This window comes from Aspergillus heteromorphus (genome assembly GCF_003184545.1).
Source record: "Aspergillus heteromorphus CBS 117.55 chromosome Unknown BO70scaffold_24, whole genome shotgun sequence".
Classification (NCBI taxonomy): Eukaryota; Fungi; Ascomycota; class Eurotiomycetes; order Eurotiales; family Aspergillaceae; genus Aspergillus; species Aspergillus heteromorphus.
In genome coordinates, this window is record NW_020290429.1 from 502,117 (window position 1) to 519,294 (window position 17,178).

The 17,178-nt window shown below is 52.7% G+C and overlaps 5 protein-coding genes across 5 annotated transcripts; 3 read left to right on the forward strand and 2 right to left on the reverse strand.

The window, feature by feature from the left end:
- Positions 1-110: 110 nt before the first annotated feature.
- BO70DRAFT_364630 (uncharacterized protein) lies at positions 111-3,161 on the reverse strand. Its single transcript, XM_025543853.1, has 4 exons — positions 2,713-3,161; positions 2,568-2,636; positions 2,029-2,508; positions 111-1,973 (listed from the first exon to the last, which is right to left on the reverse strand). The coding sequence occupies exons 1-4, from the start codon at positions 2,730-2,732 to the stop codon at positions 284-286; spliced, it is 2,259 nt and encodes a 752-aa protein (XP_025396887.1). The 5' UTR covers positions 2,733-3,161; the 3' UTR covers positions 111-283.
- Positions 3,162-4,784: 1,623 nt separating this feature from the next.
- BO70DRAFT_364632 (Hsp70 family protein) lies at positions 4,785-7,566 on the forward strand. The gene is made up of 4 exons (XM_025543854.1): positions 4,785-4,924; positions 5,009-5,135; positions 5,195-5,260; positions 5,383-7,566. The coding sequence occupies exons 1-4, from the start codon at positions 4,898-4,900 to the stop codon at positions 7,161-7,163; spliced, it is 2,001 nt and encodes a 666-aa protein (XP_025396888.1). The 5' UTR covers positions 4,785-4,897; the 3' UTR covers positions 7,164-7,566.
- Positions 7,567-10,628: 3,062 nt separating this feature from the next.
- BO70DRAFT_364636 (uncharacterized protein) lies at positions 10,629-11,588 on the forward strand. The gene has a single exon (XM_025543855.1). It carries the CDS (start codon positions 10,922-10,924, stop codon positions 11,144-11,146), a length of 225 nt encoding a protein of 74 aa, XP_025396889.1. The 5' UTR covers positions 10,629-10,921; the 3' UTR covers positions 11,147-11,588.
- Positions 11,589-13,179: 1,591 nt separating this feature from the next.
- Positions 13,180-15,167, forward strand: BO70DRAFT_111851 (uncharacterized protein). Its single transcript, XM_025537882.1, has 2 exons — positions 13,180-13,916; positions 14,022-15,167. The coding sequence occupies exons 1-2, from the start codon at positions 13,512-13,514 to the stop codon at positions 15,012-15,014; spliced, it is 1,398 nt and encodes a 465-aa protein (XP_025396890.1). The 5' UTR covers positions 13,180-13,511; the 3' UTR covers positions 15,015-15,167.
- A 580-nt stretch (positions 15,168-15,747) lies between these two features.
- On the reverse strand, positions 15,748-17,151 carry BO70DRAFT_296923 (S-adenosylmethionine-dependent methyltransferase; the record flags this gene model as incomplete). The annotated part of the gene is made up of 4 exons (XM_025539551.1): positions 15,748-16,077; positions 16,137-16,615; positions 16,686-16,847; positions 17,088-17,151. 4 exons carry the CDS (start codon positions 17,149-17,151, stop codon positions 15,748-15,750), a joined length of 1,035 nt encoding a protein of 344 aa, XP_025396891.1.
- Between the last annotated feature and the right edge of the window lie 27 nt (positions 17,152-17,178).

Below are 17,178 nucleotides of genomic sequence, written 5' to 3' on the forward strand. Positions count from 1 at the left end.
GAGAGAGAGAGAGAGAGAGAGAGAGAAATCAGAGGGGAAATCAAAAAAGCTCAAAACAACATTGAAGGTCATGGAAACATCAGACGAGCCCGTCATCCGTTGCGAGGGATGATGTACTCCGGATAAGCGCGGCGAATTATGTTAACGGTAAGTGATGACAGGGAAGGTCTTCCGGTCCGTTACATTGACCTGGTATTCAAAGATGCCGTCCACAGTTGCGATATACCTGAAAAAAAGGTCACGTCAGTTCAGCCGGTGATACCGTTGGTCCGAGACATGGCACCTACAGTGTTCTTCCATCCGCACCCCAGCCAATCCCAGCTGTACTACCTGGGTCTTGGTCTCGGTGTCCAATCCCCATGCTGCGGTCGGGAAGTTCGTTCAATACACTCCGAATCCATCGAGGAGATCGGGTTTGCTCGAACCCCCATGGTTGCTGCCGATACCTTTGCTCGCGTTGGTCATGCCGACTGGGTGGTTCATTCATACTTTGTCGCTGCCGTCGAAGGCGCTCGGCAGCCACGCTGGCCCTCAGTTCAGTGTTCGAAAGCCGCGGTGGGTCGGGAAGAGCGTCGGGCGTACTGCTTTCCTGTCTCTCCAGTCGTCGGTGGCCAGAGCGAGATCGCTGGTGGTTCCTGGGCCGGGGCAACAACTCCGCGGTCGTGTTGGAATAATCGAAGTTAGCGGAGGGTCGACCTATCGTTCCATGTGACCGACTGACGGGTCCGGTTTCGTTTCCAGAACTACTGGGGTCACTCGAACTTGAATCTACGGCGTGCAGGGGGTTCTCCGGGTGCATCTCCGACGGCGAAGCAGTCCAACTGAGTGTAATGCTAGGCTGCGGGTCCATGCTTATCGGGCCCGTTTCTTGAGCAGCCTGACTGTTCGTCTCGTTATGGCTCGGAGTCAGGACAGCAGCGCCTTGATGTCTCGCCTGTTGCCTGCGATCGCTAGCATCTCTTGGTCCCCGAAACCAGCTGGGGATTGGAGGAACTGCATCGCCATGACGTAGGGGCGAGGTAGGACGAGAATTTCGATTGACTCCATCTGTGGAACCATGAAGCCGCGGGCGAACAGCAGGGTGCGGGTGAGCGCTCGCCCTAACTCGTCGTTCTGTTGAACCATCGGTCGTTCTCGACGTATAGCGCGCGGTGTTCAAGAATTCGACTATTAACCTCTCCCTTTCAGAGAGCTCCTGGACCAGGCTTTCGCTGGGCGACGATGTGTCGTCGGAACCCAGTGCGCCTTGGTTATAAGGCGGCCCCTCAAACGAATCAACAGCAACGCGCTGGTTCGCGTCAAGTTCATGGCGCAGGTCTGGAGAAATCCGACCATTGAGTTCAAATACCAGGTCATCCATCGATAACTCGGTACGGACTTCCTCTATTCCGGGCTCGTTCATATCCAACTGGAGGATTTGTCTCCGGACGAACCGCTGACGAACATCAGCAATACCAGCGCGCCCTTTGTCCTCGAGCCATACCAGGAGGTCCCATGGCTCGGGTGCGAATGCCATGCAGCGCACAGCGCCGCCATTACAGCAAGGCCTGGACGAGTTAAAACGACACATGATCGTATTCTTGCCGAGAGGCTCGCGAATGATGTCTCGGATTGTTATCAAATCAAAGACGGTGATCACTCCGGACTGCGATCCAATAGCACATAATCGACTAAACTGAGAAAACGCGACGGTGAAACAGCATCCATCATCGAAACGTGTGCCTATATCCATCTCTATGCAGCGAAGGAGACACCAGTTCCACCCACAGAGCCTGTCGCCATTTTCCGTCAGAGCCACCTGATCGAGGTTGCGGGAGACATCATAGAAATATGCCCGGGTTTCGTCGCCCACTGCGGCGAGCACCGTCGAGTCCGGAGACATGATTGCATAATTCATGCATGATGGATGATGAAGCACTTTCAGGACTTTCGACCTGGCCAGAGAAAAGATGGTAACGGTTTTGTCATTGTTACTGCGGGACCGGTTAGCATGCTGCCGGGTCGGTCGCTGGGGTGTCGGGTTAATACCTCAGAATGGCTATATCTTCATCCACCAAGTCCTTCCCGTCTCCCGGCAGACGGTGGATGGTCACTGAGTTGACAATACTGCCCCCGAATTTGTGCAGCTGCAGTTCTGGAATCTGCCTCCTACCGGCAGAGCGAGCGGTTCCAGGCTCATCGCCGGGCAGCCAGGGAGGCGAAAGTCTTGTGGGAGGTTCGAGGTCAATTGGCAAAGCGCTATCGACGTCGGACGGCTGGAAGGCCGGGGTGTCGGGCCGGGCGCGCGCGCTCCGATCGGAGAGTCTGATAAAGGCGCATTCGCCATTATCGGAGCCCCCGACGCCAATCCAGCCGTGGGCAGCAGCTAGGCATTTGGGCTCAAAGGGAATTTCGGCAATAGTCTCTCGCTTCTGCGACGAGATGTGGATGGCATATACGAGTTTCTCGACGACGACGTAGATTCTGTCTGGGTCGGCGGTGCTGATGTAGTTGCGAAGTTGCTGGTGGCTATAACACTAGGATTAGTGGGGGATCCACGGGGCTGACTGCGGGCTCGAGGTACGGACAAATTGGGGATTTTGAGTGGGAAGAAGCGGCGCTTTGTGGGGAGGATTAGGGACTCAGTCGGATGATACCTGGGTAGCCGATAGGACATTAGCTATCGCCGAGACGGACTATCGCTGGGAGAGGCAAGGGAAATAGAAAACTGACGAAAGCGAATCCGTAGTCATGATGAAGAGGAGTCCACATCAAGGTGACATGATCGGGAAGTACAGCTAGAGTGAGGGTCCCCGATGCTGCGAAAACGACGGACAACGCAGAGGAGGACGGAGGGAACGGAGGAGGTGGCGGCGGCAGAGGCGGCGGGTGAAGGTGAGGGTGAGGGTGAGGGTGAGGGTGAGGGCGAGATCGAGGATGCGAGGATGCGAGGATGAGAGGATGATGGGAGGGGACAGTTGATTGATGGCAAGTGACAATGAAAAAGAAAGATGGTAGCAATAGAACGACAAGGAAAAGGAGGCCGGTGTCGCAGGGAGTAGTTAGCTTGAGAAGAGTTGAAAACTAGAGCGAGGCAGCGCGACGAGGAGGAGAGGCGGCGATGAAGGCCGGCCGGGTCTGGCTGCAGTTGGTGCAGTTGGTGCAGTTGGTGCAGGTGGTGCTGCTCCCACCACTAACTACTACGTACTATAGTCGAGTAGTAGTAAGTAGCACTAGTAAGTAGTAGTACTTCGCTCGCCCACCGGCGAACCGCACGCACCGGCGGCCTTTGCGTTGACGATTTCGGAGGGTCATGGCGGGTGCGAACGGATGACGTAAGACTTACCGGCCCCAATCCGGGGAACGTCCCAGCGGCAAGTCGATCCAAGTCCGCTTCCAGCCCTTCAATCGTGGAGAATCCGGCAGCCAGCATTCTGCGAGTGCGACTACTTACAGTTACCGACAACGCTCTTGTCATGCACGCGGCAGTCCCGGCCATCCCTTGAATCCGGCAGACGGTCGCACCCTTCCACCCTTCCGCTGATTGGGTTCGACGGCCACATAGCCGGTCTCGTGAGGCGGATTCTTCCCCCAGGCTCCCTCCAAAGCAAGTCCCATCTCCCTCCAACCGTTCGATGACGCTTGGCAACCGCTCTCCTCTCCGACCTGACTATGGCTACGCAGATCCCTTCTTCATTGTCCCTATGTCAAGTGAGGGTGCGATGGTTGCCTGGGGAGGGTCGTCGGCCAGGGCTGGGGGGTACGGCGATGACCACAGGAGGCAATGCATAGTCAGTCGTCCTAGACGGGTCGGCACAGTGATGCAGGCACAGTTCGCGTCTTCTACGAACCCTGCAGGATGGCTTAGGTACGTCAATCAAATAAGCTCCAATGAGGACGGTGTGTGTGTGGCCTGGAAAATAAGGCATGAACAGTCAAAGGGCACAAAGGGCTCCTGGAGCCCATTCGAGTAAGAATGCAGGTGAGCATTGCAGATTTGGGTTCTGTCACCTTGTGGCATGAAAACAGGTGCGGGTCCCCTGAAATCCAGCTATTTGTTCAGGCAATGTGGGTAAAGAGTGGTGGGCAACATGATGGTAGCACTTTCACTGGGGGCAGTGATAGAAGATATACCTACTGAGTACGGAGTACTATATATAGCTAGCCATTCCACCGCTGGGGATCAAATAGTACCAATTTGTTAGTAAGTTGTAGATCCATAGACCATCGAACAAGCTCAATCGCCAACCCGATGGAAACAGTCCATAATAAGATATGTCCTTTCAAAAAACACCAAACTATCGATACAAACAAGCTAGCAGAGGGATAGCAGTGCTGCTCACTACTGCTGTACTCCGAGGAGAGAGCAGTCATAGCTCGACACATCATATAATAACCGCGGCCCAGGACAAGCTATGCTTGCGATATAATCGTTACTATATTATGTGCACAGTACTGTCCTCAGCCATGCAGGACAATGTCTGACCCGGAGTTTGCGCGTCCTCCTCCACTGTATTGCCCCGACAGCTGAGGAAAACACTGCAGTGGCAATTACTGGTACCTTCTGGCCTCGGAGCAAGGGCCGGAGGCGCATTGGCTCGGCTACCGCAGGTGAGAGCGGTCTAAAGGGAAGCTCGGCTGCCATTGGGCGAGACCGGCGGTGCGGTGATTCTACCAAGTTCGACGACGGGCCGAAGCTCTCCGGGACGATTTTTACTACCACCTGCCGTCTCCCTTCTTCAAGTTCTTCCTCCCCCAGAAAGAAGCTGAAAAATCTTGTCTCCTTCAACTCTCCTCCTCCCTTCATCACCTCATATACCCTCCACTATCCTCCCGCCCTTCGATTGAATCGATTGGGGTCCTCCTATACTCCTTTTTTAATATCTGTATTATTTTGTTCTTTTAATCACACTTCACAATGCTGTCCTCCCGTATCTCCCGCGCGGTACGTCTTCGTCCCCTTGACAACTATACCTGTATAGGTACACACGCGCAAAGCCTTCAAAACTAACGTGTTATTCCCCCACAGCTCCCGCGCACCACCTCTTTCGCTCGCGCTCCTGCCTTCAGAGTTCCCGGTGCTTCTCTCCGGAGATGGAACTCTACCGAGGGAGGAGAGGAGAAGGTGAAGGGCTCGGTCATCGGTATTGACTTGGGTATGCTGGCTCCTTGCGAATCATAGTCCCTCAGACCCAGAGCTAACAAGACCGCACAGGTACCACCAACTCCGCTGTTGCCATCATGGAGGGCAAGACCCCTAAGATCATTGAGAACACCGAAGGTACGTGAAGATTTTTTTCGCCCCGACCCACGATTTGGCCAAACCTTCCCCGAACGGAGCTATGACCAGATCAGATAAATGACGCGCACTCCAAGAGATAAGAAGCTGACTTGCGTCCAAAGGTGCCAGAACCACCCCTTCCGTCGTCGGTTTCGCCCAGGACGGTGAGCGCCTGGTCGGTATTGCCGCCAAGCGTCAGGCCGTTGTCAACCCCGAGAACACTCTCTTCGCCACCAAGCGTCTCATCGGTCGCAAGTTCACCGACGCTGAGGTCCAGCGTGACATCAAGGAGGTCCCCTACAAGATCGTTCAGCACACCAACGGCGATGCCTGGGTTGAGGCCCGTGGCCAGAAGTACTCTCCCTCCCAGATTGGTGGTTTCGTCCTCAACAAGATGAAGGAGACTGCCGAGAACTACCTCAGCAAGCCCGTCAAGAACGCTGTCGTCACCGTCCCCGCCTACTTCAACGACTCTCAGCGTCAGGCCACCAAGGACGCTGGTCAGATTGCTGGTCTCAACGTTCTCCGTGTCGTCAACGAGCCCACTGCCGCCGCTCTTGCCTACGGTCTTGAGAAGGAGGCCGACCGTGTTGTCGCCGTCTACGATCTTGGTGGTGGTACTTTTGATATCTCCGTTCTCGAGATCCAGAAGGGTGTCTTTGAGGTCAAGTCCACCAATGGTGACACCCACCTTGGTGGTGAGGACTTCGACATCACCCTCGTCCGCCAGATCGTCCAGCAGTTCAAGAAGGAGTCTGGTCTCGACCTCTCCGGCGACCGCATGGCTATCCAGCGTATCCGTGAGGCTGCCGAGAAGGCCAAGATTGAGCTGTCCTCTTCTCTCCAGACTGAGATCAACCTGCCTTTCATCACTGCTGATGCCAGCGGTGCCAAGCACATCAACCACCGCATGACCCGTGCCGGTCTCGAGTCTCTGGTTGACCCCCTCATCAGCCGCACCATCGAGCCCGTGCGCAAGGCCCTTAAGGATGCCAACCTCCAGTCCAGCGAGATCCAGGACATCATCCTGGTCGGTGGTATGACCCGTATGCCCAAGGTCACCGAGTCCGTCAAGTCCATGTTCGGCCGTGAGCCCGCCAAGTCCGTCAACCCCGATGAGGCTGTTGCCATCGGTGCTGCCATCCAGGGTGCCGTTCTTGCCGGTGAGGTTACCGACGTTCTCTTGCTGGATGTCACCCCCCTGTCTCTCGGTATCGAGACCCTCGGTGGTGTCTTCACCCGTCTGATCAACCGCAACACCACCATCCCCACCAAGAAGTCCCAGACCTTCTCCACCGCCGCTGATTTCCAGACTGCTGTCGAGATCAAGGTGTTCCAGGGTGAGCGTGAGCTCGTCAAGGACAACAAGCTCCTCGGAAACTTCCAGCTGGTCGGCATCCCTCCTGCCCACCGTGGTGTCCCCCAGGTCGAGGTCACCTTCGACATCGACGCTGACTCCATTGTCCACGTCCACGCCAAGGACAAGTCCACCAACAAGGACCAGTCCATCACCATTGCCTCTGGCTCCGGTCTCTCCGACTCCGAGATCCAGTCTATGGTTGAGGATGCCGAGAAGTACGGTGCCTCCGACAAGGAGCGCAAGGCCGCCATTGAGGCTGCCAACCGTGCCGACAGTGTCGTGAACGACACCGAGAAGGCCCTCAAGGAGTTCGAGGACCGCCTCGACAAGGCCGAGGCCGAGCAGATCCGCGAGAAGATCTCCACTCTCCGCGAGTTCGTTGCCCAGAACCAGGGTGGTGAGGGTACCGCCACCGCCGAGGAGTTCAAGCAGAAGACCGACGAGCTCCAGAACGCCAGCCTGACCCTCTTCGACAAGATGCACAAGGCCCAGAACGAGCAGCAGCAGCAGCCTCCCGCTGGCGAGGGCGAGAAGAAGGCCTAAATGTACTACTACTGAACGTCCGAAGGGCTGACGCAGCCCGGGCTTCTTGTATTTCTCACTTCTTTTATTCCCTAGAGCCTTTTCTCTTTTCTTCGATGTTTTAACATGCATGATATGTATACATACCTGATAGCTCTGCTCGATCTATCTTTGCTTCGGTGTACGGGTGTTTTTTTTCTTTTTTTTTATCTGTGGGCTTTACCTCTTTTCCTTTCTCCAATCCCCTCTTCATACCTCTTGGGTCACGGGTGAGCGTTTGCGATTCTTTGACAGGATGGCCATCCGTTGGGACGGATGCATGGAGTCTGCATTTTGTAACTTAATGACATTACGCTGGTGGGCCACGAAAAAGGATGTGGTGGGCTGGAACTTGTGACAATAGATCAGGAAATTCTCCTCTCGATTCAATAACTCATGTGTTCTGTAAATTTCAAGCAGCTCTGTACTCTGTACTGTGTAGCAAAGATCGAAACAGCAAGTTGTGCAGTAGGTTTACACCCACCCTCGTGATTTCCGATTCCGGGGGGTGAATCAACACCATAGCACAGTCTCTCACTCTGCCCCGAACCAACTTTCCTACACTCTACGGAGTACACAGACAGAGACTTAACCAGATAGATTTCTAGAAACTCGAGAGTCAAGACAGACAGACAGACAGACAGACACTTGTTCTGGAATCCGTCCGAAGCCAACCCAAGTGGGCCGGCCACCACGCGTCCCCAACACCGCCGAAATATTAATCGAATCGATTAATAAATACCATTATTAGCCGGCCCAGCTCACCCACAACCCTCGGTAATCTTATTCTGCTGCGTCAATATATCCATCCGATCCTTGATGCTGATTAGTGCGACCCTCCCTCCATACGTACTTGACTGTTTAGCAGCTAGACAGTCAAGTTAGCTAGTACGGTAGCTATCTTTCTACTTTGTCGATAGATATTTAAGATCCGGTCGTGTCTCACTCACTCTAAAGTAGTTCTTGACTAGTACCGAGATAGCTGCTATTTACAAATATAGCATCTGCCGAGGTAAGTAGTATCGATCTAGATAGGTACTCCGTACACCCGTAGATGGTAGGTAGATAGTAGTGTGAGTCGACAGTCGACAGTCGACAGTCGACAGCTTCGCCGCCAAGCTAAGTAAGCTACGCTAGTTAAGCTAAGCTATCCAAGCTAAACTCATTCATCCATCCATTCACCCATCCATCCATCCTCAAGAGCCCAGAGCCCAGAGCCCAGAGCCGAGTTTAGATGAGCAGAGCAGTAAGCACCAGAGCAAGCTGAGTGTCGTGTCGGGTGTCCACACTTCACACTTTACAGCCATGGCTTGCCCCCCCCCCCCCCCCCCCCCTCTCAAAAACACTAAGAGTAAGTAAAACCAGGGCCACGGTCTGGGATAGACTAGTCTCTTGACTAAGGAGTGAACTAGCTCGAGCTAGACAGATGTAAGTACTTATCTAGTAAAGACGGAGTCTGACTGACTGACTGACTGCTGACAGACGGTGGATACTTTTGGTTCTTCTTTCTTGTTTCTTGTTTCTTGGGTTGGGGGGGGTTTTCCCTTTTCTTTCCCGTCGGTATGTTTGTGTATTTATCTAGTATCTAGCTGGAATCTAGAATCTAGAATCTAGATAAAATACCGATTTAGTTAAGGTAGTATTTAGTTAGTAGTTTCGTGTCGTGTTGTCTTGCCAGCTGTGCACCATCCATCTATCTATCTAGTTCACTGCTGATCACACAGAAGCGCCAGCAGAAAGGAGGAGAAGAGCAGAGCAGAGCAATTAATTCAAATGCAGCAGGATTTGTAGGTATACAGAGGGTACCACTCTGTATATCTAGTGCTCGAAGTACTCATCCGGTAGTTACCTCTACTGGACAGGCCAGACTGGACAGGGGCGCACGGAGTACATTTGTTGATGTCGGCGCTTGGCGGGTGGATTGGGGGTCCAATCGGGGAATGTCAGCATTCAGACCGGGAGATAGCATTGGCGCTAGTCGGGGGGTTGAAAAGCCTCAGACTGAGTCCTCAGTCCTCAGTCCTCAGTCCTCAGTCCTCAGTCCTCAGTGGCTTGGTGGATGTAAGAGAGAGAGAGAGGAGTAAGAAGGGGGGGGCAACTACGAATCTACATACATACTTTAAAAACATTGCGATCCAGGCACAGGACAGACTGTATCCACTACTGTCATTAATTAATTAATATCCAGTACGGACTACGGAGTACAAATTGCCGCGATTTTCTGTTCTCTTCTGTCTGTCTGTCTGTCTGTTTGTTGCTTCTGTTCGGAAATTTGTACGGTAGGGCTCAGGGACAAAAGAGAAATGTTCTACTTAAGTAGGTACAAAATAGATACCGAGGTGGGAGGATTCCTTGCATAGGGGGGGGAAGATGGGGGGTGGAACATATTGAATAATAATGATTGGATTGATTGAATGGGGGATGGGGGATGGGGGAGGGGGGGAGGGGGAAGATGTACATACATACATACATACTACATAGTACATGCGCCGTACGAAATACTGAGTGAGGGTTGAATGAGAAGTTGCCACGAGTTTCACACATATGCCATCATTTTCCATTTTCCCTGTTCTGGGGATGGACGATCGATGATCTCGGCCAGTCGGCAGACTCGAAGCTTCTACAATCTACACTGTACCTAGGTGAATAGTCCCAGGGCAAGGGCGGCGCGTGGGAAATTTTTTTTTTCTGGACTGGAATGTGTGTGTGTGTGTGTGTGTGAAATCATATGGGGGACTGGGGGAGGGGAGGGGAGGGGAGGAGAGGGGGGTGAGCAGCTCCATCCAATCCATCAATCAAGGCCGAACGAAACGACGAGGGGGAAGGGAAGTGGAGCCGGATTATGCAGGATTGACAATATCCTTTGGACTGATCGATCCAGTCGATTTAATATAGTTCAATGGTTCCCTTGCCCCCCCGGCAGGCCAGAACATCACCTCCGGATAGATTAATTGAATGCACAGGACGGAGGAGTATCTATGTAACACGCAGCTTAGTATGGGGTAAAAGGGGACTTTTTTTTGTCCAGTAGGGAGTATGGAAGTAAGTATACCGGGTTTGCTATTTGCTATTTGCTATTTGCTAAATGCAGGCTCCCCTATCAGGGTGCAGCGATCGCAGCCAACAAGCAAGCAAAGCACACCATATCCACCGCAGTCGAATCACGTTAAGGTTAGAGGAAGAAGGAGGAGAAGAAGAAGCAGGAGCAGTACAGTACTTCTGCTCTTATCGGCCGCGCACAACTGCAGCCAATCCCCAGTGGGAGACTTGCAGGAGCGTTGCAGCAGAGGGACAAATCATCGTGGTACACACATGCAGACGGGAGCCCTGGCCAAGGAATCTGGCGGGTTTCTAGAGTGGAAGATTGGCAAGTGGACTGGAGGGGGTGGAGGACACCACCGGGGATTTCTTTGCTTTTGGCTTCTCTGATCGATGATGATGATGATGATGATGATGATGATGATAGCATTCCATTATCCGGATCGTCTGACATTTCCGCTGGTACTACCCAGTAGATAGATACCTTCCACCTGAGTCCTGACAGGGCTGGTGGTTCTTATTTTCTTCTAGGTCGATGGATAGTACATGATTATTACTCCGGACACAGTCGCACTATCACTCAGTTGGTACGAGTGTGACGGATTTGATGAGGAAAAGCCGCAACTCTGCTTTGCCGCGGTTCTGGAGATGATGATGATTATTACTTTCTAATTTATTTATTGGATTCAATTATATTGTTTATGGGGTCACCGCGCAAAAGCCTCGATCTTATGTCTGCTTCTGTGCTTCACGCCCCATTTTTTGCCCTGACTGTGTGGACTGTGGATGAAAAGGGCACTCCTCACGTCCAGCCTAATTTCAGAGCCACTGGGAGGGAGTCTATTTATTTAGACTGGGGCATTTTGCAGCCAGCCCTTCTCTTTCATTTGTCGATCACCTGTTTAATGTACCTGTTCCAGGAATAATAATCCAGTTGGGTTTTTTGGGTCTTCCCCACTTGGTTGATTATTATTACCTGCTGGCCCTGATTCAATACAGTGCCCGTACGGAGTACTGTCAACTGTATTATTGTGCCTCCAGTCTCTCTTGAGTGTCCGTCCCCCTGGGCCCTTTTGTCCCTCATTTCTCTCTCTCTCTCTCTCTTTCCCCCTCTCCCCTTTGTGGCCACCTCCTTTCCAGCGTGGCAGAAACTTCATCGGCGATGGAATGCGGTCGGGATAACTGTATCCACGGGCATCACTGTATGACCCTGCGCCGTTGCAGTCCAATGGACCATGTACAACTCTCCCGATCTTCCATGATCTTCTACTGTCCTTCTCATTTAATTTAATTGTGTTACAAACAAGTAGTAGATCATCCGGAGCTCATTGGTCACTAAATGGTAGCTAAAAATAAACACTAGCCCTCAAGCGGGTTTGGAAGACGAAAGAAAGAAGAAAAATTACGACTGCCTTTTTTTTTTTTCTTTTTTTTTTTTTTCTTTCTGGATCTCATGGAAGGGTCAAGGAATGTTTTACTGGATGATTGATTAATTAATGAATGACTCGATAGTAAGTAGATAGTACTATAGTATGTACTGTTTGCCTCCCACCAGGAATCTTTATCAATCATCGATCGCATGCCAGTGTCAGGTCGGATTTGCCCTGGATGGTGCTGACTGACACATCGCTTATACCCTGGTTTCCCCCCCCCTCTCCTCCCAACAGTCGATTCCGCTTCCCCTCCGGCAGACAACTAAAGTACACATCTCAGATCCTAGGCCCGGGGGACCGATAAATAATAACAGGATTTATTATAGATAGATTACCTGGGCTGGTTTGTGTTTGTCACTAGTGTGACAGTAGTGGATTTCTTCTGGGAGGGGCAGGCTAATACAACCTTTACAAGTTACAACTAACAACACATATGATTTTCGGGGACTGCAGGATCTGGCCCGGGGCTCTGATGATTCTTTCTGTCTCGGTCTCTCTACCTAATGCCAGAGTGTATCCCGAAAGATGTCAACTGGCCGTCAGTCATACTGCGCCCTGACTTGACTGTTGCAGAACTGGTGAGCAGAGCCGACAGGTGTGCAATCGGTGCAACCTCGTACTATGGGCATTATTGTCAATTATTACTACATCTGACACTGGAGCTCACTAGTGCTGTTGCAGGTCCCAGACTCTATCCATGGACTTGTTTGTTTCCAACTGACCGTAAAGTCAACCTGACTGGGTTTGGCTTGGACTCCTGCTGGTGTCGACCTCCATCTATCTATTGAGACTAGTTTTATTAGCTCCTAGTGTACCTCTCTAGTGGTGTCCAGAGCTGTCCCAATTGATCGGTTTTAATTACTTTGGCACTCTATTTTATTATTATTATTATTATTATTATTTTTATTTGAGGATTAGTGCTCCATATTCTTCGTCCTGTCCGCCCTCTCCCTCTTCTTAGTTCATTTCATTTCCATTTCATCTCAAATCTCAATCCTCAATCCTCAATCTCATCTCATCTCATCGTCCATCTCATTTGATTTCCCCGTTTTTCCCTTTCGTCCCTTTAAACTTTCGTCCCAAACCTTCCATCATCACATCTCCATTTCCAGTAGTGCTTCCTTGAACACTCTTTTGCCCTCGCCCTCCTCCAATCCATTGAATCCCTTGCTTAGCCGTTACCACTTGCATTGACCCTCAACTCTAGTGGGTGACAAACCGACCCAGCTTTTGAAGAAAACCCGCGGGAAATTTCCCAGAGGGCAAAAAACGGGCAAGCTGCAGCGCGCTAGCGGGTTGTTTTTCTTCTCTGCTTGGTTGGAGCAGTAGATACTTTGCTCTTGACATTATTCAGATTATTTGCTGCAAGTGTAAGTCAGTACTCTTACTCTGGCCCCGGTACCCTAATTCCAGCTCGACATCTGCCACGCCCTCCTTCCCTCCTTCACATTGCCTTCAGACTTCAGACAGTACTAGTTATTTTACATTCTCTGGTCCTTCATCCACTCTTGTCTTGACTCTCTTTCTTCCTTCCCCCCTCTACTCCTTCTACTCCTCACTACCACCCCCCCCCCTCTCTCTCTCTCTCTACTCCTCCTGCTCCCTCCTCCATCTCCCTTCTCTCACCCTTGGGTGGACTCCTGCATTTCTGCCTGCGTGCAACTTAACCTTGTCCTTGTCTCTCTCATTACTTCTACACCACCCGTCACTTCCAGCTGCAACCACCCACCCCGAGCTTTTTCTTTTTCTTTTTTTCTCTCTCTTTTGGCTTTACATTTTACATGCATGCCAGAGATCAAGCAACGCAGTAAAACCCAATCAACTAATTCTCTGACTGGGATCCATTCAGTCCTCTACCATGACAGTTGCCGCGCCTCCTGTAGCACCCGTGCATGAGAATGGCATCAACGGGGTCCCCGGACACCATGTCAACACCATGAGCCTCCCCCGTTTTCACCCAATCGCAATGAACCCGAGCCAGGCGATCCCTCCGGAGCATATGATGCCCGTTCACCATCAGTTTCGTCCCTTCCACCCTCCTCCACCACTGCAAGAGCCGGGCCCGCCTGTCACAGCTCCTGCTCCTGCTCCTGCTCCGCCGCCGCCGCCACCATTCCACATAGACAACATCGAGAATCGCCTCCGACAGCTGGAACATGAGGAAGCGGCGCGCATGGCGGCCCGTAGCCACCTTCTCGCCATGCGGAAGCGAGAGGACGAGGAGTTTCGTAGGATGACGGAAAGTGCCGAGGCCGAAGAAGAGGTATGGTTAAGACTACTACTACTACTAGACTGCGATGAGATGTTTAAAAGACCCCCTGCGGAACGGATGGATTCTGACATGGATGTTTTTCTCCCCTGCGAATAGGATCTCCGTAGGCAACGGAAACGGTTGAAGCGCGAGTCGATGGGGCTCGGGTACAATAATGCCAGTCTCGACTCGCCGCCGCTTCGCCCGACGCCGCCTCGCCGCCTGTCGGAAACCAACGCGGCCACCACCCTTGCATTCTTCAAGCAACAGTCTCCCCCCGAGCCTCGTCCCATCCCCCCCCGCCGCCCTCCCAGGGCCCCCGCCGCCTCATCCCCCTCCCAGCACATCCACCACGATCCCACCGGCGCCACCTCCATCCGCCGCAAGCAGAAATATACCATCAAGAACGTCGAGGCCTGGGGCGAGCGCCATGGACGGCCCGCCGCACACGATCCCTCCGGGCGCGCGCTGTGGAAGCGCCCGTCCGACGGGAGTCTGGTCTACCTCACATGTCCCGTGTCGGGGTGCGGCAAGGCGGACTTCGTGACGCTGCATGGCTTCATGTGCCATCTGACGAAAAAACACAAGGATCGCAGTCTGGGGAGCCAGTCCCGAGCGCTGGAAGTGTGTGGCATCGTCTTCGATCCCAACGCCCCCCTGCCCCCCGTGGCCACCGTGAATCGGGCCTCCACCGAAGAGAGTCGGCTGGAGTCAGGCCCCGCGGACACCGAAGGATACCAGCAGGAGATGGAGTATTCCTCCGCCTCCGACTCGGACGAAGGACGAGAGATTGCCGTGAAAACAGAGGTCGTCACCGACCGGATGCTACCCGCACCGCCGATGGTCATGACGCCTGTCCCAGAGCAAATACCACTGCCCAGAATCAACGGCTCAACAAAACAGTCCATCTCATCGATCATCGATCGCGACCCGGAGGAAACGCCTCGGGAGCGGTTGAATTCGATCCCCCCGCGCCCGGTAGAGGCCCCCATGCAACAACAGGTCTCGCCGGATCACAAGCCCTCCATCAAAGACGAGGCCGAATTCCCGCGGCCGCATGATCACGAAAAAGAGAACACGCAACCTAAAGATACGGCCGAGGCAAAGTAAATCAAACATCATCAATCAAATTACATATATAATCCTGTTTTCATTGCACCAGCTTTTGCATCATCGCCTTGCATAGTACGAGCATGCTTTCAGATCTCTCTACCTACCCACCTACCTAGTCTGTGGTTGTTGTTGTGGTTTTTCTTGTTGCAGCTCTTGCGTCAATACCCTCTTTTGTATTCGTGGGTGGCCTTTTGCAAAAAAAAAACGTTCCTTTAATAATGTAATGTCTTACTCTCTCACCTGTCGAATGGTCGACCCATACGCAAGGGTCTGAATTGGCTGCATTCGCTTCTCCAATCCGATTACTTATATACTTGACGTCTGTCTGTGACTAGCTCATTATATACCCTTTCCCTACTGTAGTCCAGGGGACGATGCTCTTGAATCCACGGTGCCGTGACTATGACTGTGATTACTCTTGATTTGCGCGCTTCAAGAATGTCTATACTGCTCTGACCTGACCGCGTTCTCTCGGCTGATCCTACCTTACCCCCTCTGGTCGATCCTCTGATGGCCGTTGCAAAAAGCACAACAAAACAAAACATGTCCATAGGGCCTCGGCCATAGCCCATCGCACATACTATCTATCCTCCGTTTTACACAAGACTTCATAAATACTACCAGTATCAGTATTAACCATGATGATAAACCCATCACCGCCCCTCTACCAACCATCCTATCCCATTCTATAATCATAATCACAATTACACTAAAGATAAAATAATGATAATCACTTCAACAGCAACAAGTGCACCAAATACCCCGACCCCAACCTCAACTTCTCCCCCAACATCTCGTCACTCACCCTCCATACCCGAAACACGCGCATCGTCTCCCGCAACCACGCCTCAAACACCTCCGGCGACCGCTGCTGCTGCGCTATCACGCACACCGTTGGCTTGCGCCCTTCTCCCGCTCCCTCTCCCTCTTTATACACCGGCCGCAGCCGACACAGATCCGCGCATGTCCGAACCAGCGGCGCAACCAGCGCGTCGTTGTAGATGCAGTCGCATGAGAGAATGAGATCGAAGCCTTTGTCTCCTTCCCTGCCCTCTCCATCCTCCCCCCTTCACCACCACCATAATCATCCGCAGCAGAAGAAGTCGTAGAAGAAGAGACAGAGACAGAGGTAGAGGTAGATATCCCCACCCCCTCCTTCAACGACCCCGCCACATCCAACTCCCAATCCAGCGACGTGAAGATGATGTTCCCTTGCCTCTGCCCCTGCCCCTGCCCTGGTCCAGCCCCAGATTGCAGCGTCGACCCCTTCCCTTTCTTCCCGTGCCCCTTCCCGTGCCCCTTCTCCCTCTGCCTCCCCGAACCACCAGACCTGGTTTGCGGGGTATGCGTATGCGTATGCGCATTCGCCTCCAGATTCTGCCGAAAGAGCCGATACACGTAGTCCTGGTCCGTGGCGATGTAGTGCGCTATCTTGGGCGCGAGGGCGAGGGCGTTCAGCGCGGAGATGCCGCAGCCTAGTTCGACGATCGTGGAGGTCGGTGTTAGGAGGGTGTGTGTCCAGAGGGGGTTGGGGTTGTTAGTGGTGGAGGTGGTGTTGGAGAGCCATTCTGCGATGAGCGGGGTGATTTTCCAGAGGACTGTGGATGGGGTTGTCACTTTAGTATTTATGTGGGGGGGGGGGGGGGGGGATGTTGAGAATGCACGTACCGGCACCGGTCGTCCCCCCGGCGCGCGACGAAGATAGCAGCGTCGGCGACTGGTGGATGGTGTAGTCTTGGTCGTGAATGGTCAGGTCGATGGTCGTGGCGCGCGAGTCGACGAAGCCCAGGTTTGCGGATGGGATGTCTTGGGAGAAGAGGAGGAAGGATTCTGGTTGTCATGATGGTATTAATTCTGTAGATCTTGTGTCTTTTGGGTCTGTTTGTGTGTGTGTGTGTGTGTGTGTGTCTATGTTGGGGATGGATTCTATAGCGGTGGATTGGAGAGTGGAGAGGAGAGGAAGGATCTAGAGCTAGATGATTGGTAGAGAGGTAGGTAGATAGAAGGTAGTATATTGCTTATGGGTGAAGCTATCAACATTCATGATCGATCGCATCGGTATGTACATACCCTCTTCGGCGTCTTCGATTTCCGGCTCACCGAGTGCCGCGAGGAAACTCGTGAGATGCTCCATTGTTATCTGTCTGTCTGTCTGTCTGTC

Bases quoted from the DNA above. Each gene is read 5' to 3' on its own strand.
- BO70DRAFT_364630 (XM_025543853.1), bottom strand. From the start codon at position 2,732: ATGACTACGGATTCGCTTTC. The intron at 2,637-2,712 runs GTCAGTTTTCTA...TCGGCTACCCAG, and splicing joins ATGACTACGGATTCGCTTTC to GTATCATCCGACTGAGTCCC. The intron at 1,974-2,028 runs GTATTAACCCGA...CCGGTCCCGCAG, and splicing joins GAAGATATAGCCATTCTGAG to TAACAATGACAAAACCGTTA.
- BO70DRAFT_364632 (XM_025543854.1), top strand. From the start codon at position 4,898: ATGCTGTCCTCCCGTATCTCCCGCGCG. The intron at 4,925-5,008 runs GTACGTCTTCGT...ATTCCCCCACAG, and splicing joins CCTCCCGTATCTCCCGCGCG to CTCCCGCGCACCACCTCTTT. The intron at 5,136-5,194 runs GTATGCTGGCTC...AAGACCGCACAG, and splicing joins GGTCATCGGTATTGACTTGG to GTACCACCAACTCCGCTGTT.
- BO70DRAFT_364636 (XM_025543855.1), top strand. From the start codon at position 10,922: ATGGGGTCACCGCGCAAAAGCCTCGATCTTATGTCTGCTTCTGTGCTT.
- BO70DRAFT_111851 (XM_025537882.1), top strand. From the start codon at position 13,512: ATGACAGTTGCCGCGCCTCCTGTAGCACCCGTGCATGAGAATGGCATC. The intron at 13,917-14,021 runs GTATGGTTAAGA...CCCTGCGAATAG, and splicing joins GTGCCGAGGCCGAAGAAGAG to GATCTCCGTAGGCAACGGAA.